The sequence below is a fragment of the Delphinapterus leucas genome, chromosome 14 (genome assembly GCF_059928025.1).
Source record: "Delphinapterus leucas isolate spDelLeu-1000000601 "Yukka" chromosome 14, BTC_Dleu_Yukka2, whole genome shotgun sequence".
Taxonomy (NCBI): domain Eukaryota; kingdom Metazoa; phylum Chordata; class Mammalia; order Artiodactyla; family Monodontidae; genus Delphinapterus; species Delphinapterus leucas.
The window spans coordinates 494,728-516,712 of NC_143142.1; the positions used below are offsets into that span (position 1 = coordinate 494,728).

General features: G+C 54.7%; 3 protein-coding genes across 4 annotated transcripts in view; 1 reads left to right on the top strand and 2 right to left on the bottom strand.

Moving 5' to 3' along the window:
- Positions 1-1,283: 1,283 nt before the first annotated feature.
- On the bottom strand, positions 1,284-9,010 carry PGAM5 (PGAM family member 5, mitochondrial serine/threonine protein phosphatase). Of its 2 annotated transcripts, none has more exons than XM_022598159.3 (6): positions 8,805-9,010; positions 6,276-6,454; positions 5,194-5,319; positions 5,042-5,130; positions 4,793-4,923; positions 1,284-2,239 (listed from the first exon to the last, which is right to left on the bottom strand). In XM_022598159.3, exons 1-6 carry the CDS (start codon positions 8,993-8,995, stop codon positions 2,089-2,091), a joined length of 867 nt encoding a protein of 288 aa, XP_022453867.1. In that variant the 5' UTR covers positions 8,996-9,010; the 3' UTR covers positions 1,284-2,088. The 2 variants fall into 2 exon arrangements, with proteins under 2 accessions (XP_022453867.1, XP_022453866.1); XM_022598158.3 differs by having other exon boundaries at positions 4,793-4,926.
- Positions 9,011-12,269: 3,259 nt separating this feature from the next.
- On the bottom strand, positions 12,270-21,657 carry PXMP2 (peroxisomal membrane protein 2). Its single transcript, XM_022598155.2, is given in 6 exon segments — positions 12,270-12,338; positions 14,823-14,942; positions 17,796-17,911; positions 17,914-17,957; positions 19,471-19,587; positions 21,279-21,657. Coding segments are annotated over 6 exon segments (819 nt in total). The 5' UTR covers positions 21,632-21,657.
- POLE (DNA polymerase epsilon, catalytic subunit) overlaps positions 21,649-21,985 on the top strand; it is a 56,048-nt gene continuing 55,711 nt past the window's right edge. Inside the window, exon 1 of the mRNA XM_022598150.2 lies at positions 21,649-21,806. Coding sequence (XP_022453858.2) covers positions 21,745-21,806 — 62 coding nt within the window. The 5' untranslated portion in view covers positions 21,649-21,744. The remainder of the gene's footprint in view (positions 21,807-21,985) is intronic.

Consider the following 21,985-nt stretch of genomic DNA (forward strand, 5'->3'; position numbering starts at 1 on the left):
TTTGGGGCCCTTTCCTTCCTAACAACACGGTTGTGAAAAACTTTGGCATCAGTTCAACTATCGAATATTTTATAACTGCCCTGGGAAATGGGGAGCCTTTTTCTGTGACATTGACAGTGTGCCGTTTCTTCAGTTGGGAAGAGGTGACAGGAACCCTCTGAGCGGGGGGCAGCGGCTAAGGTGCCACGGGCTGCATGCAGGCGGCTCCGGAAGGTTCCCCGCTCCTGGATCCAGACGGTCCGGACCCTCTGGGATAGTGTTTGGATGTTTCCAGAGGCATTTGCAGCTCAGAGGGAACAGCCGTGGGGTGACTGCCTCGTCAGGCGTCCCCAGCCGGGTTTGCCCCCCCAGGGTGCTGGAACCATGCAGGTCTGTGTGCGCGCAAGGCCCGCAGGGAGGGGTTTCTTCTTACACGTGCCCTCGGCCTCCTTCCTCAGCCGTCTCGAAAGAAAATATTTTGGAACAAACAGCAACGCGGTCAGTAGGAAACCACTACCGTTCCCACTGCTGTCAGCTCAGGATCCCTCCTGTCACACGGGCTCTTGGGGTGGTTTTCCACCTTGGTCACGCTTAGGATGACGTTCCCGACGTTTCAGAAGTTCTCGGTCATCTGTCCTACCTCGGGGCGGTTTCCAGTGCGACCTCCCTGGGCCCCTGTAACTAACTGACCCCGTCCAAACAAACACCACTGTCCTGCTCCTGGGCTCCTTTCCCGTTTCTAAAATGCTGCCTTGCTTCTCAAAGGTCAAGTGTAAAGGGTGGCCGCGCAAGCCCGAGGGTCCAGGGGCCCAGGGCTCGGCCGCGGGGCCTCACAGCGCCCGAGGCCAGACACGTGGTGCCGCCTCTGGCTTTTCTGGTCTCAGGCGTTAGCACAGCCCCTGGATAACTTGTCTGAACTATTTCGACAGAATGGTGTGTGCTTGCTGCTTTTACTTACCGAGCTCACTGTCGTGGGCCAGGGCCTCTCACTGAGGCCCCTGGTGGGCAGACACCCTGCAAAACTGTCAGCCCGGGGCGCACAAAATACTGGGGAAGGAGCTTTCTGCTCAATCTGTCTCAGCAAGTTTGGGGCTGTTATGCTGCACAGGCTTCCTGCTTCCTTTAAAACACTCACAATGAGTACTTTGAAAAACCAGTAAAACACAATTTCATTTTGTAGGTATTTCCAAAATTGACAGAAATGGATTGAATATCCCAGTTAGTTGCACTGATTGCAAAAATGTTCATAACCACTTCATAGACATCGTACTTCCTCCTAAATAAACGGAGATTTGGGATGGACGTGTTGTATCTAAATATTTTAATCCACAAGCATAAAAGATTAATCGCCACAGGCAAACAAGGACTGAGCTGTCAGCCAGACACTTTACTGAAACAGGGCCCCTCCTGGTCCGTCACTGCCCAGCCCCTCCCACGAGAGCAGCAGGTCGAGTCACCTCCCTCACCTGCCAAGGTGCCCCTCCTCTGTGTCGGAAAGGCCTAGCAACACACGTGAGTTCAGATCCAACAGTGTCAGGGCTGTGTGACTCGGGAGTGAGAAATGGGTTTTCAAAACAAGAACCAGATGAGGAAAATCTTCAATCGATGAAAACTTAAGTGACAAAGAGCTCTAGGAAATGAAAACAGTGTAAAAAGCAGCGGAATAAGTTATGAATGGAAGAAGCGCTGGCGCCCACCTCCTCCTGCCTGACGGGCTCTGCTGACGGACAGCTCGCTGCGGCGTCTGCCGCGGCCCCTGTGGGGACGGCATCTGGGGGCCTCGTCCAGTCCCTGAAACAGGCCCGAAACAGGCCTGCTCGTTCCTGTTCCTGAAACAGGCTCATCCTGGTGGACGAGAGTGAGGCAAAGACACTGCAAAAGACGAAGCTGATCTGACCTGAGTGCTTCCCTTCTGCATCCTGGGCCAGAAGCTCAGTGCTGCAGCACTGCTTCGTGGATCCTTCTCTCCGGCTGCTGCGCCCTGGAGCCCTGGAGCCCTGGCCCTGCGGCGCGGCCTGTGGGGGGGCAGGGGAGGAGCCCGCAGTCTCGGTGGCACCCACACCAGGCTGGCATGGGGCTGAGGAGGAGAGCGGGGTCTCGAGGTGGCCCTCAGGAGCGAGAGATCTTGTCAGGAGGCATGAATCCCGTGTCCCCGAGGGTCCTGAGAGCCACTCGGCCATCTGGCCGGACTACCAGGTGGGTAATGCTGCCGTTGTTGAGGGAAAGGCGGAGCCAGCCTTCTGGAGGGAACTGCAGCGCCCTGGAGGAGAGAGCACAGGCTGGGAAGGGGCCCACCCCAGATGACAAGGCCTCAGGGGACTTCCCTGGGGCTGGGGCCAACACCTGCAAGTCCCTCCCATTTTCAAATGGGGTTTCTCAGAGGAAGGAACTGTCGGGTGGATGCCAACCTATCAATCAAACAAGGGGGAGGTAACAGCCCAGCCCCTCTGGGACGGGGGGACCAACCCAACTCAAGGCTTGCACGTGAGTCACAAACACACTAGTTAACAAATGCGTGCAACTGAATTTGTTCTTCCAGTGTCACCAAAAGGGGACGGGGGCAGCCGGAAGGTGCGGCAGGGGCAACCCACAACCCGGGAGCACTTCCATGCTCTTAACGCTTCTTAGGCACAGTTGGTATTTGCTGAAGAGCCCAGCAGGACTATGGCCTCCGTCCGAGCCACCGGACCCCTTTATGCCCCAGGACACTGGGGTGAACAAGTGGCATCCCTGTGGCTCGCCATCAACTGGCACTCCCTCTGTTGAGAGTTTTGCCGACTTGAAGGATTAACTACCTACACGCTGATTTTTCAAGGCTCAGCGTCACCCTCACCGCTTTCAAAACTGCCCTAAGTTAGGGAGCAGAGCGCCCTCACGTGTCCCGGGGGCACAGGCCGCTCCCGGCCCTGACGTCTCCGGCCGGCCCTCAGCACTGGGGTCAGTGCTGTCCCGGGATACGGCAGGACGCGTGTTCACACAGCCCCGAAGTCGCCCTGAGCTGCACATGGGCTCGGGCTGCCCCCGAAGCCCAGCCCCTCCTCCCAGCAGCTCTCAACCCGGCCGGGAACCTGGTGCCGCAGCCTGCTCCCCCGGCGCAGGGCTGCTCGCCTCGGGCCACGCGGGCGGCTTCTGAGGGCAAGCGAACGGGCCCTCGTGAGAAGGGGGACCCCCTCAGCTCCTGAAGCACCTGCGGAGCACCTTCAATGGCCCCAGGGGAGGCTGGGTCCCCACTTGCACTAAGTGGGATGTGGTCAAACACACGAGCACCCAGCTGGCCTTCCCAGGTCCAGGGCCCTCCGTGACTCTGCCTGGGGCTCAGCGCAGGCATCACTGTGAGGGCCCTGGACCTCTGGTGCCAGGACGAAGGGACCTGGTTGCCCCACGGACACAGGAGCCCCGTAGGAGCAGCTGAAGCTGCCAGGGACTAAGGCGCTCACGGGTTATCACCCCGCACAAAACAGATCCGTGGGTCCTTCGTCACATACGTTCCAATTAACAAACAAAGGGACATATGAAACCACTAAGCAAACACCACGCGCAACCACGGGGGCAGGAGCCATCGACAGGTGCTGAAACCAGTTGGGGGACCTCAGGGAAACGGGCGCTCGCGTTGCCTCCTACAAAGTGGGACTTCGCAGCGGGAATGGCAGCGCACAGCGCCTAAACCAAGCGACCACGTCAGCATCGCCCGGGAAAGGCCGCCCACGGGGGGCACCTCAGTCTGGTCTGTTCCCAGCAAAAACATGCAGTCGTGAGAAAGCCGTTCTACCAGACCACCGGCTGGGCCTGGCGGGCACCATCAGACAAGAGGTGGGGGAGCCGCGCTTGGGGCACAGGCCGGCGGGGGAGGGGGGAGGCGGGGCCGTGATGGGGTGGGGCAAGGCGGGGGGCGGGGCGGGAGGCGTGGCCGTGATGGGGTGGGGCAAGTCGGGGGGAGGGGGGGCCGTGATGGGGTGGGGCACATGCGGGGGGCGGGGCGGGAGGCGGGGCCGTGATGGGGTGGGGCACAGGCCGGCGGGGGGGAGGGGGAGGCGGGGCCGTGATGGGGTGGGGCACAGGCCGGCGGGGGAGGGGGGAGGCGGGGCCGTGATGGGGTGGGGCACAGGCGGGGGTCGGGGCGGGAGGCGGGGCCGTGATGGGGTGGGGCAAGGCGGGGGGCGGGGCGGGAGGCGGAGCCTGATGGGGTGGGGCAAGTCGGGGGGAGGGGGGCCGTGATGGGGTGGGGCACATGCGGGGGGCGGGGCGGGAGGCGGGGCCGTGATGGGGTGGGGCACAGGCCGGCGGGGGGGAGGGGGAGGCGGGGCCGTGATGGGGTGGGGCACAGGCGGGGGGCGGGGCGGGAGGCGGGGCCGTGATGGGGTGGGGCACAGGCCGGCGGGGGAGGGGGAGGCGGGGCCGTTATGGGGTGGGGCACAGGCGGGGGGGTCGGGGCGGGAGGCGGGGCCGTGATGGGGTGGGGCAAGGCGGGGGGCGGGGCGGGAGGCGGGGCCGTGATGGGGTGGGGCAAGGCGGGGGGAGGGGGGCCGTGATGGGGTGGGGCACATGCGGGGGAGGGGGGAGGCGGGGCCGTGATGGGGTGGGGCACAGGCCGGCGGGGGGGAGGGGGAGGCGGGGCCGTGATGGGGTGGGGCACAGGCCGGCGGGGGAGGGGGAGGCGGGGCCGTTATGGGGTGGGGCAAGGCGGGGGGAGGCGGGGCCGTGATGGGGTGGGGCACAGGCGGGGGGCGGGGCGGGAGGCGGGGCCGTGATGGGGTGGGGCACAGGCCGGCGGGGGATGGGGAGGCGGGGCCGCGGCGCCCCGTTGGGGCCTCACCTGCACACGATGTAGCGGATGACGTTGGCGTGGCAGATGAAGATCTCGTAGCTGTCCTCCTGCTGCTTGGCGTCCGCCCGGTGGATGTAGTTCCGGAAGGCGGCCTCGATCCGCGCCCCGTCCTCATAATACTGCTGGGGGCAGAGGGAGGGATCGTCCGTATGGAGGCAGTGCGCGGGCCCGCCGCCGGGAGCCCAGGGGCGGAGTGGAGGCCGCTCCCGGGGAAGGCCACCCGGGGGGAGTTTTTACCACAGCCTCCGGCTTCCAGTGAGACACGGGGGGGTCAGGCTCGATGGGGGCGCCTTCCCTCAGCAGGTCTGTGCTGACCTTGCAGACGCCTGCGGAGAGACACAGGACTCAGGCCCCTTCAGGAGCAGCCGGCCCGGGGGCGCCTGGCTCACCTGGCAGGTGCTTGCTGATGATATCCGTGGTTTCTGTTGCACGGGTCATGGAGGAATGCACGATTTTATTAAACTTCAACCCCAAGCTTGCAAGTCGGAGACCGGTCAGTTCAGCCTGCTCACGACCTTGAAGGCGGAATACACTGGAGAATTACACGTCGCCGGAGTCCCTGTTTGTTTACTTCACAAATACTTCAGTCCTTACCAAGCACCACTAGGTTTGGGGGGCAAGACGGGCAGCCCCTCCCGGGGCTCAGGCCTAAGGAAGGGGCCAGGCTTTCAACAGGTAAAATCAATGAGACAAACCAGCCACCTTCAGCCCCATAAAGAAGAAACATTGAAGACAACGGCCATGGTGGAGGCTGGCTGAAGTTTGGGTGGGGTCCTGTTTACTATTTCTGGGTCCCCCACACCATTCCTACTCAACTTTGTCCAAAGATTGGGTGTCAGTGCGCCAGTGACCACCTGCCACTCAATCACCACCACCAGGTGTTAACACGTGAGGACAGACGGCCTCAGCACTGCTGCAGCCTGGGTGCAAATACAAATGCTTTTCCTCAAATGTATCTTAGAATCCAGTCGAAATGCCCTTGGAAAGTCAGTTTCAGCTGGATGCACGATACCACAGATGCAGCTTTACTTCCACCCGGGCCTGAGGACAGGCCAGCAAGCCCCTTCACACAAGTGGGTGCTATCTCATTCAACAGAGAGATTTTTTAAAATGTAAACTCTATCTCCAACCTCCCTGCGTTTCCTTGCTAGGAATTTCTCCTACAGACAACATGAGCACAAAGACCGAGGCGGTCCCGCCCGGCGGCGCGGGGCAGCTGAGACCCGCCACCGTTTATGAGGAAGGCTCTCCAGCAACTAGGTCAAGCCAGGAGCACCGGGCGGGGCCGCCTCAGAGAGCCTCGTGCCTGCGGGCAGGATCCACCTTAACGAGGACGTTTTCAAAGCCTGTGTCAGATTTGGCTGATTATTACTAATAATGACAAGGCTCGCATCTGGGTCGAGAACACCTGACACAGGTCCAAAGAGGCCCAGCGCCCCAAGGGCACCTTCAAGGAGGCCCAGCCACGTACCCAGGGGCGTCAGCGTGCGGTCCTTCTCCAGGGAGGCGTCCACGTGGTACTGGGAGTGCCTGATGAGGAAGATGTGCCGTGTGGCCTTGGCCTTGTAGTGGTCCAGCCTGGACGCCAGCTCTTCTTCTCCGGGCTCCAGGTTCCTCTTCCGCAGGTTGACCAGGGACAGTGGTTCTCTCCTGATGCAGAAATACGAGACGGTGTGTCCTGTGCCCCTGCTCACACGTCACCCCCAGTCTTTCTGACAGAGGGGCTTCCTGGGTTGGTGAGGCACAAGGGAGGAGCCAGCGCCCCCCCTTCTCTTGGCGCCAGGCCCGCCCTGGGCGGCTGGATGTGAACAGAAGACAGGCGAAGCTATTGTGCTGCCCACGTCCTTGTGAGGAGACTGACAGTCACAGCAAGGGGACCAGGGACGCGGAGAAGAGGAAGGAGTGTCTGTGGAAGGGCAGCTGGGAAATGCCCACAGGGTGGCCTCACTGACGGGGACGCTGTGCTGCCCAACAGTAGCCACTGACCATGTGGCTACTTAAATTCAAAATCATGAAAATTAAATACAATTAAAACTCCATTTCCCCAATCACACTAAACACATTTTCAATGTTAGTAGCACATGGGATAATGGGCATCACATCGGACAGTGAGGAAAATGCTCCCGTTACCACGGAAAGCCCCTGGATGGCCCTGCTGGAATGCTGGGAGGGAGCTGCAGCAGAAAAGATGCTGAGACACCAGCAAGTCTGGTGAAGACAGGCACTCTGATGGCTCATTGGCCTCAAGCTAACAGAAATTACATGCCTGTGAGACCGGCAGAGCTGGGAAAAGAATGTACTCAGCTGAGGCAGTGCTGGAAGAATAAGTTTTGAGGGGAATAATGGTGAATTCACGGGTTCTGCTTGGGCCGTGAGAACCTGGGGAACCTGGGGTGCCTGTAACATGGCCAGGCCGAGATGCCACACTGGCGGTCACGTGGGAGCTGGGGCTGAGCCAGAGAAGACATCTGGGACCTACAGGCACAGATGCAGGAAGCCTGGCTCCTCAGAAAGAGGCTGGAGATTTCACTGGATGAGGCCCTGGAACTTTCTAGCATGGACACCACCCCCCTCACGCCCCCATAAATCTAGACTTGGCAAGCAAATACAGCATGTTGGCCTCATACAAGGCTGGAGTCCGGCTCTACCTCAAGTCAGTCCTTTAACCTCAGAGTGACTCTGTTTCCTTAAAAAGGCCCAAGAAATTCACAAGATTGTACTGATGTCTGAAAAAGAGAATATGACCCCAGTCTTATCCCAATTGAGGAACATTCTATAAAATCCCTGATCAGCCCGCTCAGAACTGTCAAAGTCATCAAAACAAGTCAAGTCTGAGAAACCGTCAAAGCCTGACTGTCCTGTGGGATCCAGGAAGACACAACGGACAACATGTAAAAACTGAGGAAATTTCAATAAAGTACGGACGTCAGTTAAAAATATCGTATCTATACTGGTTCACCGATTGTGACAAGTGTCCCATATTAGTGTGAGGTGTTAACAACAGAGGGAATTAAGTGTGGAGTATACAGGTACTCTATCATCTTTTTCTGTAAATACAAGACGATTCTAAGATAAGTTTACTTTTCAAAAATTAAAGGTTAAAAAGAATACCTATGAAGTTCCCGATACAACTAGGCCAGCAATAAATATTGGATCTGTGCCCCACACTCAAGAGTGTCAAGGAGTGAAGAGCTGGGACTGGGTAAACCATCCCACAACCCAGAGCAGTGCTGTCCAATAGAAACAGAACACCGGCAACATACGTAATTTAAAATTTCCAAGTGGCCACATTTACAAAGCAGGAAAAAACTGGTGAAATTTCAGTAACTCACTTTATTTACTCCAGCATACCAAAACTACTATCGTTTCAATACAGTATGTTAAGTTCTGCACTGCTCTGGTTTTTAAATTTAATTAACGTTAAGTAAGACTAAAAATTGCTTCCTGATCACAGGAGCCACACTCAAAGGGCTCAATAAGAACACTGACAGCGCGCGGCCAGGTGGGACCGGGACCCCTGGACCTCACGTTCCTACTCAAGATGGCTGCTGGTCCTGTCCCCGCGAGGCCGCCTCGCGGAGGCCCCTTCCAGGGCCCATCTCCACCTCGCCGTCTCAGCTGTATCGCAAATATGGGACCAACGTGCCGTCACCCAATCTGAGGATTCAGAAGTTGGGAAACGGAAACAAGGACAAGAGCCCTACAAAGGTCCAAGCCCTCCGTCTAGGACTGAAAACGACCACTTTGGGCTTCCCTGTGCGCCAGGCACTGTCCCTGGCAGCACGGTGCTCCTTCCTCAAATCGACTCCCTGGGCAGACGAGGAAACTGGCGCTCAGAAGAGGAGTCGAAGGACGCCCCACGTCCACAGCCACCCTTGCGGCCAGAACCGAAAAAGAAACCCGCACGCAAGCCTGCCCCGCCCGCCCCTCCGCGGAACCGACCACACCGACCGGCCGGAACGGCCGGGGCCCGGGAAGGCTCCCGCCGCCGGCCCCGCACCTGTCCCAGTTGGGGTCCCAGACGCCGGGCCCGGGGCGCGCGGCCCCCGCCCACGCCGGCGGCTCGACCACGCGCGGCTCCGCGTCCCCGCCCGCGCGGGTCTTCCCCACTGCCACCGCCGAGAAGAACACCGCGGCCGAGCCCCCGGCCAGGCCGCAGGCCGCCAGCTGCAGCGCCTGCCGGAACGCCATGCCGGCCCGTCCCACGCGGGGCCGCGTCGACTCCGCGCAGGCGCTTTCGGGCGCGGACGGCGCGCCGCAAGGGACAGGCTTCGGCGGGCGCGCGCTTCCGGCCGCCCGGCTGCGCGGGAGAAGCGGGAGTCGCCGGGATGGCCCTGCCTGCCGCGGGCGACTTCCGGGAACGAAGGCGGAGCCCGGTGGTGGGCGGTGGTTCTGAGACCCTTCCCTCGACCCGCTGCGGGGGGCCCGGGGCGGGAGTCGTTCCTGCCTTCGAGCAGCTAGTGCTCACGCGGCGCCCCCGGGGAGCCGCTTGGGCGGGGGCGCAACGGGAGCACCGAAGCCGGCGCCGGGCGGCTGGGCCGGGTCAAATGCGGGAAGAGCCCAGGGGGAACCCGTGCTCCGCAGATGACTTGGGGTTCTGGTTTAAGTGAACTGGGAAACTCCCGCAGGGTTTGCTGGTTGCCTTGTTTTTACTGTGGCAAAATACACATAACGCAAAATTTACCATCGTAACCGTCTTTTAGGTGTACAGCTCAGGGGCATTAAGGACATTCTCTTTGTTGTGCAAGTATCACCACCATCCCTCTCCAGAACTTTCTCATCTTCCCAAACTAAAATTCTGTCCCCGTTAAACACTTAACTCCCCATCCCCTTCCCTCAGCCCCTGGCACCCACCACCCTACTTCCTGTCTCTATGAATTTGCTCCAGGGACCCCAAAGAAGTAGGGTCAGACAGTATTGTCCTTTGCGGACTGGATTATGTCACTTAATGTCCTCAAGGTTCATCTGAGTCGTAGCACGTGTCAGAATGTCCTTCCTTTTTTTAAGGATGAATAATATTCCATTGTATGGATGGACGACATTTTGTTTATGCATTCATCCATCAATGGACATTTGGGTTGTTTCCCAGTTTTAGCTACTATTGTGAATAACGCTGCTGTGAACATGGGTGTGCAATCTCTCTTCAAGTCCCTGCTTCTGTTCTCTTGGGTGTATATACAGAAGTGGAATTGCTGGATCATCTTGACAGACTTTTAAATGGGGAAGTGATACGATCTGATTTACATTTTTAAAAGTCACTCTGGATTTTGAAGAATAAATGTATTCCACAGAAATACCCAGACCTCTGCTTAAGCATGGTGTCTTGAACCCATATATTTATGTCTCCTTCTTCCAGAAGGTCGCTTATTAAAATAATAGCAAAAAAATTTAAAAAGACAAATCTACAAGGACATACTTGAGTCCACAGAAGAAACAAAGCCAAGAGATCAGCTGACAAAATTTTGGAAGCTGGAAATCAGATTGTTATTGATCTGAGGAGATGGAATATCTGTTGCCTGCACTGAGGGAAGCCAAGAAGCAAGTTCATCTATTCCGGTGAGTCTGGCAGAGCCTGGCCAGTTACAGTTACTAGCCCCACCTCTGAGCTCTGAGGACACAGCAGGACTGACTGAAAACCTGAGAGGTTGCACTCTTCATCCCCTCCATCACCAGTGTATTCAAGTGACTACCTCACCTCCAACATGGCAGAAGACTAGAGAACTTTCATTACAGAGGATCTGAACCAGAAGGCCTCTGGATCTGAGAACACCTGACAGGTGAGACTGGGCTGCAGTAATAAAGATGAAATTATATGAAGTTCACATACTAATAGTAGGACTCTAACCCCTTTTCTCCAGTTAGCCACAAGAATGTTGGCCACTGTGCTTATACCATGCTCCCCTACAGCCACCACTCTCCCTGCCCCACCCCCCCACCCTGGGCAAGAAATGAAAAGATTCCTCTCTGGGTAAACTGACCAGCCCAGGAGAAAATACCTCAGTTATTGAAAATGGGTGGTCCCCAACAAAACTGGGTCCCAGGCTTCCCTGGTGGCACAATGGTTAAGAATCCGCCTGCCAATGCAGGGGACACGGGTTCAAGCCCTGATCCAGGAAGATCCCACATGCCGTGGAGCAACTAAGCCCATGCGCCACAGCTACTGAGCCTGTGCTCTAGAGCCCACTAGCCACAACTACTGAAGACTGCACGCCTAGAGCCCGTGCTCCGCAACAAGAGAAGCCACTGCAGTGAGAAGCCCATGCACCGCAAAGAAGACCCAACGCAGTCAAAAATAAATAAATTAATTAATTTTAAAAAAAGAAAAAAAAGATCAACATGGACTTCCCTGGCGGTCCAGTGGTTAAGACTTTGACTTTCAGCGACTTCCCTGGTGGCACAGTGGTTAAGACTCCGCACTCCCAATGCAGGGGGCCCGGGTTTGATCCCTGGTCAGGGAACTAGATCCCCCATGCCGCAACTAAGGAGCCGGCAAGCTGCAACTAAGACCCGGCACAACAATGACGACAACAAAAACTTCATCTTCCAGTGCAGGGGGTGTGGTTTTGATCCCTGGTCAGGGAGCGATGCCTCTCAGCCAAAAAACCAAAACATAAAACAGAAGCAATATTGTAACATATTCAATAAAGATTTTAAAAATGCTCCACTTCAAAGAAAAAATCTTAAGAAAAAAAAGAGAAAGAAAAGGATCAATAGACATTTCAGGAAATCCTGATAGGGTAACACAAAGATCAAACAGGGGAAAAACAAAAAGCAAAAAACCCTGAGAAAATAGAAACAGCACGCGAGACAGAAAATAATTCAAAAAATATATAATTAAGATCCCAAGAGGTATTGTATCCATGAAATAAGCATGGGAGGCAATCAGGAAGGAATGTTCTAAGAATGAAAAAGAAGGGAGGGAGGGCTAATGTAAATGACCAACAGGAAAGCAGACCCCGCTGCTGAAAGGGTGGCATACAGGGCCTCTCAGCAGGTCAGGGCAAGTCCTGGTCTAGAGGGGCCCGTGTCCTATGGGGCCAGGTAGCCAAGCAGTAGTATTGTGATATATGTTACCACAATTTTTTAAACGTTTTAAAAAATCTGAGGGCAGCCCTCTGATCACCCATTTCTTTCAAAGCAACAGCAATTATTCTGAGAAATTAAAATCACCACTGAAAAAACTACGTTATAGTTTATTGTGATCCTAATTCAATCCAAGGTGAGAGGTGAAATCATCTCTACTGTATTTTAAGTTTCTTAGGGGAGCACCACCTGAGGACAGGGACCACCTTTTTAAAAGCGGATTCTGACATTCAGAGATTTCTGTTTCTCCATCCATCATTTTAGGGTCATCTTGAATCACATGATCTAGAGGCAGGCTGGGTTGTTCCCGCTCTCTCACCCGCACCCTCCTCCCCCCTCCCCCCACGTCATCAGTGTGTCTGAGGACCTCTCCTGGTCATCTTCACTTCCGCAGAGAGGCCAAGTAGGTGTGCCAGAACAGAGCCGCCAAGTCGGCACAGAGCACCTGGAACTGCCGGAGAGAACACGGGCTGCAGTAAGAGCAGGGCCCCGGGCACGCTCATCAGGCACCCACCCCCCAGGACAGAGCTGTCGCGGGTCAGTCCACGCACCCACTGCCGTACCTGCTGAGCCTTTACTGCGTACAAGGCACTGTGCTAGGGGCCCAGCAGAGAGGGGTGAGGACAGTCCCTGCCTGATGGTGTTTACGGGACAGCAGGGAAAATACTCCTTCACTGAGCACTTCGGCTCCTGGCTCAGCCTCTCACCCCAGGACCAGCCATGCAGGTGGCCTCACCCGGCTCCTCCCTGACAACCCCACGACCTGCTCTTCACCCTAACCCATCCTATGCCATTACCCTGCTTCTATGATCTGACAGGCATACTCCCACCTGAAATCACCTGTAGTCAATTACTGGGTCTCCCAGGCACATAAGCTCCATGAAAGTAGCAGTCTGGTCTATCTCATTAGTCACTGTAGCCCCAGAGTCTAGAGCAGCAGGGCATACAGCAGGTGCTCAATACATATGTGTTGAATAAACTCCCTGCCCCTTAAGCACACGCCGGCAACCACCTTTTAGGAAGGTCTCTAACCCCGGGCTTGCAGCACTGTCCCTACACTAGTCAGAAGGACTCCATTTTCCAGCCTCTCTACTTTCCCTGCCGTAGACCCTTCCACGTCCTCAGCCGGTCTGTCTTCTCATGTCTTTACTTCATCTTCTATATGCCTTAGAACCACAGTGCATAGCCCTGGTTTCCTTCCCTTCTTGTTCCTCAGATGCACTCCCTGGAAAAACCTAGATCCTCCTGCCTTCTCACCTGCCTCAGGCCCCAGGCCCCTGCACATAAGAGTCTTCAGCCTCTCCTGGTTCCCCTGTCTCCAATCAGCTTCCTCTCCTATCCTCCGCAGCACCAAGGTGACCACTTCTTTACTCCCCTCAAAATACCCATCCCCCGAAGCCTCCCCACCCCTCCCCCTCCCAGAGGGAAGACAAGGTGTGGCCGGGGTCCCCAGTGAACAGTGACCTCCTCTCTCTGCTGTGCTCACAGGGGAGGCGAGCCTTCCACCTGAAGTGCCTCTCTGCTTACGCTGCAGTCCCACGCCCACCCCCGGCACTGGGGCAGCCTGGGGTGCCACCTGCATGCAGCGTGGCCACTCTTCTCCTAGCTGCAAAACCTTCTCCTCCCCTGGCCCACTGCTAACTGCCATTTTCCCCTCCGCTTCCCAAAAGTCCGAGAGACTTTTTTAGACTTGTAGTTTATCTTCTACCTCCCCACCCACTCATCAGTTCTCAGCCACCTGGCTTCAGCCCCATCGAGCCACTGAAGCTGCTCTTGGGAAGGCCATTTTTAAAGCCAATGGAAACGTTCCGATTTTTATTTTGATTTAACTTCCTGCAGCATCAGCTATTGCTGTCCATCGCTGCCTCTGGTTTTCTGCTACCCCTTGGTGTGTGTGTGTGTGTGTGTGTGTGTGTGTGTGTGTGATTACCAAGCCCGTCCCCTCCCTCTTCCCACCCTTGCAAGGTACCTCTTTCCCAAGGGGGCTCTTGCCCCAGGTCTCTTTCTCTCCTCTCCCTAAAACAGGATGGAAATCAGCCTGTATGAGCTAGTTTCAGGTAGGTTACTTAAATGGTGTGCAGAAAAGGGTTAACACAGCAGGCCTGAGGCCTGGGAATCCCTGGAAAGGCCTGTTTGAGAGGCTGGTGCTCGGCTGGTGTCTGGGAACTTGGATTTCATGTGGGGTTCCTGACTTTCCTCCCGGGGTGTAGGGAACTCTGGTGCAGGGGGCGGTGCCCATGTGCCCAGCCCCCATTAAACCCTGAGCAGAAACGCCACGTGCCTGCGTTTTGCGGGTGGGTGAGGGCTTGCTCTGTGTGGTCCTCAGGGGAGGGAGGGAGGGAGCACAGGGTGCCAGCAATGGATTCCCAGGATCCAGCTGTACATCCTGGCTGCGTGGCCCTCATAAACTTAGGCTGTGAGCCCGTCCACCCGGCAGTGGTCTTGGGACCCAGACACAGATGGGCTGTACTGGGTGTGGAGGCAGTGGACACTGGCAGGGCCTTCAGCAAACCGGAGGGCGGCCTCACTGCAGCCTGCCTGCGGCCTGCGGTCCCGCTTGCAGAGGTTCCCCACCCAGACGCTCCAACCCTCGGCTCAGAGCCCCTTGCCCCACCCCGGTGTGGCCCTGACATCCCTGCAGGTGAGGCTGCCCTCCCGCAGCTTTGTGGGCGTGGGCTGCAATCCAGCCCTAGAAAGCCGAGCGCTGCCCGGGACGAAAGGGCGCAGCGTGGACGCCGCTTGGGAGGCCCCTCCTTCTATGTCACTTTGCCTGCCAGAATCCAGACCGGTAACGATTCCGGGCGAAGAGGAAAGCCCCAGAAGGAATCCGGAACTTGGGGTGACCCTGAGGCTCGAGAAAGAGAAGGCTGGCGGGGGTGGGCTTTGGGGGAGCTCGAAGCCCCTCTCTGGCCCCGCGGTGCCGGGCTGGCCTTACTTGCAAAGGGACTTAGTTGACGTTAATAAACTGCACTCGAGTCCAGACTCGCCAGTTCATCGGCAGCGCCGGCCAGAATCCTCTCTTCATCTTCGCAGTGAAGGTGGCCGCGTCCTTCCCCTGGAGAGTGGGGAACGCAGGGGGAAACGCAGACCATGAGCAATACCGGGGCCCCAAAGCCTGACACAGTGATTTCTTTAAAACTGCAGTTTGTTCCGTTCATATGGACACAGCACACATGTGTGCTTGAGCAGCGGTGCAGCAAGGAGCTAACAATCCAGCAGGAAAATCATCAGAACAGCGCTCACACTGTGCACGCCCTTCGCCCATGACCCCTGAGAGCCGAGCTGACGATGTGATTCACGCTGCTGGTCTGGGCACCAGAACTGCTCTGCTGATGGCTCAGCTGTCAATTCTTTCCAAAATAATCTCCAAAGCTGATGCATTTCCAATCAAAAGTTGTCAGGAGCTTTTAAAAAATGGACCCCAGTAAACTGATTGTAATTGTCATCTGGAAGGATAAATGCATAAGAATAGCCATCTTGAAAAAGAATAAGAAAGGAAGGCTTACCTTACTAGAAATTTTTTAAAATGCTGTAAAATTATGGCAATTAAAAAGTCTAGCAGCAACAGCCCAAAACAAACCAAATCATGGAAATGTGGAAATGAATAGAATCCAGCAAAAGAACAAAGAGTCCAGATAATGGCCTGTACACATGGGAATGAGAATATGATAAAGTTAACATTTTCCTATACTGGGGACTGTTCAATAAATGGTAACGAGGCAGTTTGCTATCTAAGTGGAAAAAACTAAGACTGAAGTATATATCTCACTATATTAAAAACAAACACATAATACTAGAGGAAAGTATAGGAGAATATTTCTATTATCTTTTGGCCTATCAAAATGTACAAACAAAATCACAAGAGTAGAAGAAGAAAATATAGGAGAATATTTCCATTATCTTCCTTTAAGGAAGCCTACAAAGGAAAAGAATGACAGATTTGAATGCATGAATTTTTTAAACTCCTGTATGGAGAAAGCCACCATAACACCCTTTATTTATATAACTTATGCAAACAATTTAACTTTATATGAAGTTAAAAGACAAACACCTGGGACTTCCCTGGTGGCGCAGTGGTTAAGAATCCGCCTGCCAATGCAGGGGACACGGGTTCGAGCCCTGGCCCGGGAAGATCCCACATGCTGCGGAGCAACTAAGCCTGTGCACCACAACTACTGAGCCTGCGCTCTAGAGCACGCGAGCCACAACTACTGAAGCCCGCGTGCCTAGAGCCCATGCTCCGCAACAAGAGAAGCCACCACAATGAGAAGCCCGCGCACCGCAACGATGAGTAGCCCCGCTCGCCGCAACTAGAGAAAGCCTGCACGCAGCAATGAAGACCCAATGCAGCCAAAAGTAAATAAATAAATTAATTAAAATAAAAAAAGTGTAGGGAAACAAACTTCACACAGAGGGAAAAGCCACAAGGGTTAGGAGCTCTCAAGAGTCACAAAACCTGTGTCTGAATCCTGACTCACGGACTCGTTACACGACCTCAGGCCAGTGTTTACCCTGCAAATAACTGAAGGCCTCAGCTTCCTCAACCGTCAGGTGGGGTTGATGTGAGGCTCAAAGACCTGAAGCACTGGATGCAGAGCTTGGAACAAGGCAAGTGCTCAATAAACGTCTGCTGATGCTATTATTCTGCACCACTGCAGGGAGGACAGAAAACGACAGCCTTTTTTGGACAACAATTCTAGGAATTAACCAAGCAGGAATCCTTGCACAAAAGGGACAGGGATACGGCGGGTGGAACGGTCTGCAGCCTGTAACGCAACGTCTGCATCACAGAATGCTGGAGGCAGAAGCACCTGTAGTGTGCGTGCCGTATGGATAGTGTGGTCCCACGTGTCTCATGATGTGGTGGGTACTTTATGCACTTTGGTAACATTTGCCATATACGTAGAGGCAAATGTTTTTGTTTAATGGAAATATACTCCTTCCTATTTGGAAGGAAAAAAAAGGGAGAAACTGCTGTGGTACCCTCACTCCTAATATGGGCACCCTCTACTTTCTCCTACCTCTGATTTCCCAAGGACTTCCCAAATATTTCTTTTTACTATCAGGGATTTATTAGCAATCACAGTGAAGTTTAAACATCTTTTCTACTGCCCACCAGGGTCACTTTAGACAGCATGGGTGTTCTCCTTACTAATAAGAACTTGAGGTGAGGTTTCAAAATAAAACCCAAGTGAGAAGCATTCACCTGCTGTGACTGGTTGAACGAATTACTTTCAGGGCAGAACATGACACGTCTCGGGCACGGAGGTGGAGAGGGGATGGTGAGGGAGCCAGTTAGTGGAGTGAGGTTGGGCAAACACACCTCCCAGGTCTTCCGTTGTGATGTTAAGTCTACACTGGTAAGTTGCCTCTTCAGAGCACTTGTGATGTCCAGACCCTGAGTGACCACAGGCTTCTGCAAGGCCACTAGGGGGCTGGAACTTCTGTGCCATGGATCTCTCTGGCAGTCTGGTGAAGCCCATGGACCCACTTCTCAGAATCATGTTTTGTAATGTATAAAATAAAATATGTGGGACTACAAAGAAACCAATTATACTGAAGTACAGCTATCAAAATATTCAGAAAAAATTTTATGACAGACCAGTATATATGCTTCTTTACTAACACATTCAGTGCTGACACTTGCCAGCAGGTGTAAGGAGTGATAAGCATCACTGATACTCTGGGCTATAACTGTGACAATGGGCGTGTGACAGCCCACTCTCTGGGACGGCCACCGCAGGCCAACAGATGCTGCTAATACGACTGTGCTTTGCTTCTGACGTTCACAGAGGACAATGTGAAACTTAAGTTTGAGTGTAAAGTTCACAGACGCTCTGAATTCCAACCACAGCATCCCTGTGCCAAAGAAGAGCTGGCCTGCATGAGTGCTATGGCAGAGACCAACCTCCAGGGAGTTCACGATGAGGAAGAACGATGACAGGAAGGCGGGTGCGAAGAGGAGGCGGCCCAGCAGCAGCCTCGTGACGCCTGCCGAGGGGGCCTCGGGAGGGATCCAGTCCCCACGAAGAGGTAGAAGGAGTGACCCAGCGGCCCTGTGAAAAAGAACCTGAGGCCCGCGGTGGGGCTGAGCTGGACACGCCCATCCTGGGGCCAGCTTCACCCCCAAACCCCAGACCCTAAACCCTGAGTCCCTCAGCACTGACCACACAGGTCTGTGTGGCCCTTCTAGAAAATACGCTTTCTATGACTCCTCTCCAAGCATTCTTTTTTGCCTCTGACAGACCAGGCTTGTTCCTGACCCCAGCTGTCACATGGCTGGCTCCTTCTCAACATGTTGGCTTGGAGAGTTCCTTCCGACTGTCCTGAATAATGAACCCACCACCATCCCAGCCACTCTCTACTCCAGGCCCTGTTTCATTTTCTTCAGAGCACTGATCACTGACTGTCATGGTCTCATTTGCTTAGTTATATAGTGCCCTCTCTTCACCCCTAGAAGGTAAACGCCACAAGACAGGATCGTGTCTGTCTGTCCACTGCTGTGTCTGCAGTGCCTAGAACAGGGCCTGGCTCAGAGAAGGTGCTTGGTAAATAATGGGAGCATCCCTGGTGTCAGAACTTGTCATCAGTCGCTCTTGGATCATTATCAGGGCTGAAACCTGGTGCTGTGCACTGGCTTGTCTGTATCAGGATTATTCATTGCAAAGAGCACAGAGTACTCAGGAGAGAACTGAACCCAGCCACCACGTCTACAGGGAAAACAGGCCGGAGGCTCCATAGAATCCAGAATCAAAAGATGGGCAAGGGCCCAGGGGCCTCCCAGCTCGACAGTGAAAAGTCTTTAAACAAGCAGTTCTCCCCTGTCTTTCCCTACCCTTTCACAGAATGTTAAGTGGCCCAGGGCAGGGCTTCTCAGGAGGAAGAGAACGGAAGTCTTGAGGATGGAAAATTGTGATTGGATGACCTCCCAGGTGATTCTGATACACTCCCCCCTCTCTGGGGGGATTAGGACTTTAAATATGTTATGGAAAAAGCTGAGATAACTCGAGTTAGCATGCTTACAAAATGTTATTTGTGAATTCTGAACTGAAAAAAATCACTCTTGTTGCAAAAGACTTCCAAATAATCCATCTATACAAACACTATTGTTGGCCAGAGAACTCAGGGTGGATTTAATAGGTAAAACTTCCGAATCTCTGTGCTTCTGCAATTCAAAAAGTGGTTCAGAAATGACAATTTTCAGGATACGTACGTATTTCTTTTCTGGATGTTTATGCTATGAAAATAACAACAGAAACTAACTGGCCATATTCGAGTCTGTTTTCCTCTTTCAGGGTCTTTGGGTCTTGAAGTCTGATTTTAGGTTCAGGTGACCTATCTGCTCTCAGGTTTCTCAGCCCAATTACAATGGCCACCCTCACCCATGCAATTCAAAACAAAAACCAAATGAAACTATAAAATAAGTGAAGCTAATGTTATCCACCATTCTGACTTTCTCCCATGATGACTTCGATGCTTCTTAAAAAACTGTTTTTCTGAGGTAGATAATTCCAGGTCTTGATATCCTAGCTTTGTCGCACTTAGCCTGCTACTGGGTAAACCAGCCCCTTTATGGAACTCACCCGTAAATGGCATATCTGAGAGGCCCTCTGACATCTAGCTTTTGAGAGCAGTTTTCTTTTTCCTAATTCTTCTCAATCAACTGGGCCAGGAAGTTCCCAAGTGCTGACAAAATGCCACTGTGGACAGAGAGGTATTCAGAAAACGTGCAGGAGGGCATCTGTTCTTGCACGTAATTAGCATGGCGGTTCTAAGAACATGCTGGGGATGGGTAGAGATGAACCCTTATCAGAGCAGCCGAAATGTGAGGTCCCTACATGAAAAGGTGGAGACGGCAGAATTTAATATACACACAGGAGCACAGTAAGATTTCCATCTGGTGGGTGGTATCAGTGTCATATCCTGATTGTGATGTTATCCTATAATTTTGCAAAAGGTTACCATGTGTGGTTATAAAAGGGCAACAGGAGGGATCCTTATGATGAAACTTTTCTGTATTTTGACTATGGTGGTGGATACACAAACCTATACATGTGATAAAACTGCATGGAATTAAACACACACTCACTCATGGACGAGTACAAGAAAAGCTGGGGGAATCTGAATATGACCTGAATATGGCTGTATCCATGCCAGTGTCTTTGTTGGGATACTGTACTACAGTTTTACAGAATGTTGCCAGTGAGGAAAACTGGGAAAAGTACACAAGGGATCTCCCTGTATTATTTCTTACAACTGTATGTGAATCTACAACTGTCACAATAAAATTTTCAAATAAAAAGGTGGAGACAGGCCCAGTTGCTCAAAGGCTTGGTCTATAGCTGCGTTCTGAGAAGTTCTCTAAGCTATAAAATCCAAAATTCTTAGAAGGGACAGTAAGGAGCCTCTTGATCTGGTCCTTGGCTACTTCTTTCTCATCGTCCCCCTTGCTCACTGTTCATGTTCTCCAGGGACACAGACCCACCTTCCACTCCACCATTACTAGCTAGCTCCTCCCTCAGAACCTTTGCACCCGCTGTTTAAATGTCACCTCCTCAGATAAAAACTGCCCTGACCACTTTATCTGCGTTATACATTTATCTGCTTTTTGTCTAGTTCTTTACTAGAATACAAGCTCCATCAGGGTAGGAACTTACTTATCTTAATCACCGCTAATGCTCCTCACACAGGAAGCAGCTGTGCACAAGTATGAACGGCTAAATTAATAAAAGGGGACAAACTTATAAAGTCGACTAATTGAAAGTAATGAAGGGGGGATATCTCACAAAAAGCTCAGTACTCCAAATCAAAGGGCCGACCTAACCGAGCACCGAGAGCGCTGTGTCGGCTTTCTCCCACATGCAAAGCTGCCAAAGAAAACAAGCCTTAACACCTCCCACCCCGTCCAGGCTTCCCGCGCACTTCCTAAAGGCGTTCACCTCAACCCATTCTAGTTCATTCTAGTGCTCAAAACAAGAGGAGGTACTAACAAGCCAGAAGGTAGCAGCGGACGCCGCGCAGGCTGGCGGGTGACAGACTTCTCCCCCGGGCCCCATTCACCCCGGACGGCCGTCACCTCCGGGGCAGAGGGGCTGGAGGCCCCGAGGTCTGCAGGGTCCTTCAGCTCGTGCACTCCTTTAGTCTGGTCCCTGGGTCCACATTTTAGGGTGTCTAAGAGTCCCACGGTTCGGAACCGAATATACGGTACGGCACGTGCTGAGCTTTCTGGTTAATTTAAGGCCTCTGGAGGGTCATTTTGACGCACCAGATTTTGCCTTTCACGCTCAAACCCCCACGTTGGATGCACCTATGGGGCTGCGTCACCGGTCCGTCCGAGCTCCGGGCCGCCCCTCGCCCAGGCCCGTCCCCTCCGCCGCCGCTCCGCGCCGACCTCGTGGTCGCCTTGGTGAGCACCGGGTAGAGCCGCAGGAGGCGCAGGTACTGGGCGAGCGCCCGCCGCGGGAAGGCCCCAAGGTCGGCCTCGGCCGTCAGATTCGACGCCGCCGGCGCCATCGTCTTCCCGACGCAGCGCGGGCGGGGGACACCGACCCCACTGGGCTCCGGGTGCGGCGCAAGGGGCTGGGACGGCCGGACATTTCCCGCCCCGCCGCGAGCCGCAGTGCCTCCCGAGACACACCCCTCGGTGCGCCGCGTGAGCCTCCGCGCACTTTTCCGCGAGTCCCTAACGGGCCACCTCCGCCTCGGGCGCCGGCGGCGATTGGAGCTCGGCGGGGCGGGGCGCATCGAGCCTTCTGATTGGGCGATGGGGTGCTTCCGGTCTCTCGCGAGAGTTGGTGGGAGCGCGCCAAATTTTTACGGGGAAGCTGCGGCGGAGGAGTAGGCGCCAGCTCGAAGCTATGGTTCTGAGGAACAGCGGGCGGCGGCGCGCAGAGCCGGGCTCGGACGGCGAGGCCAGCCGGTGAGGGGGGGCCCGGCCTCCCGGGCGGGGGGCGGGCGGCGCGGGAGCGCCCCCTCCTCAGCGCGCGGGGCTTCCGCGAGCAGCGGCGAGAGTGCCTGGGGCGCTCCCCACGGCCGCCCGACGTGGGCTCCGGGTTGAGAGTCGGGCGTCTCTCCGCCGCCGCCCCTCGTCCCGGTGGT

Bases quoted from the DNA above. Each gene is read 5' to 3' on its own strand.
- PGAM5 (XM_022598158.3), bottom strand. From the start codon at position 8,995: ATGGCGTTCCGGCAGGCGCTGCAGCTGGCGGCCTGCGGCCTGGCCGGG. The intron at 6,455-8,804 runs GTGCGGGGCCGG...TTTCTGCATCAG, and splicing joins TGGGACCCCAACTGGGACAG to GAGAGAACCACTGTCCCTGG. The intron at 4,927-5,041 runs GTAAAAACTCCC...CTCTGCCCCCAG, and splicing joins ACTGGAAGCCGGAGGCTGTG to CAGTATTATGAGGACGGGGC.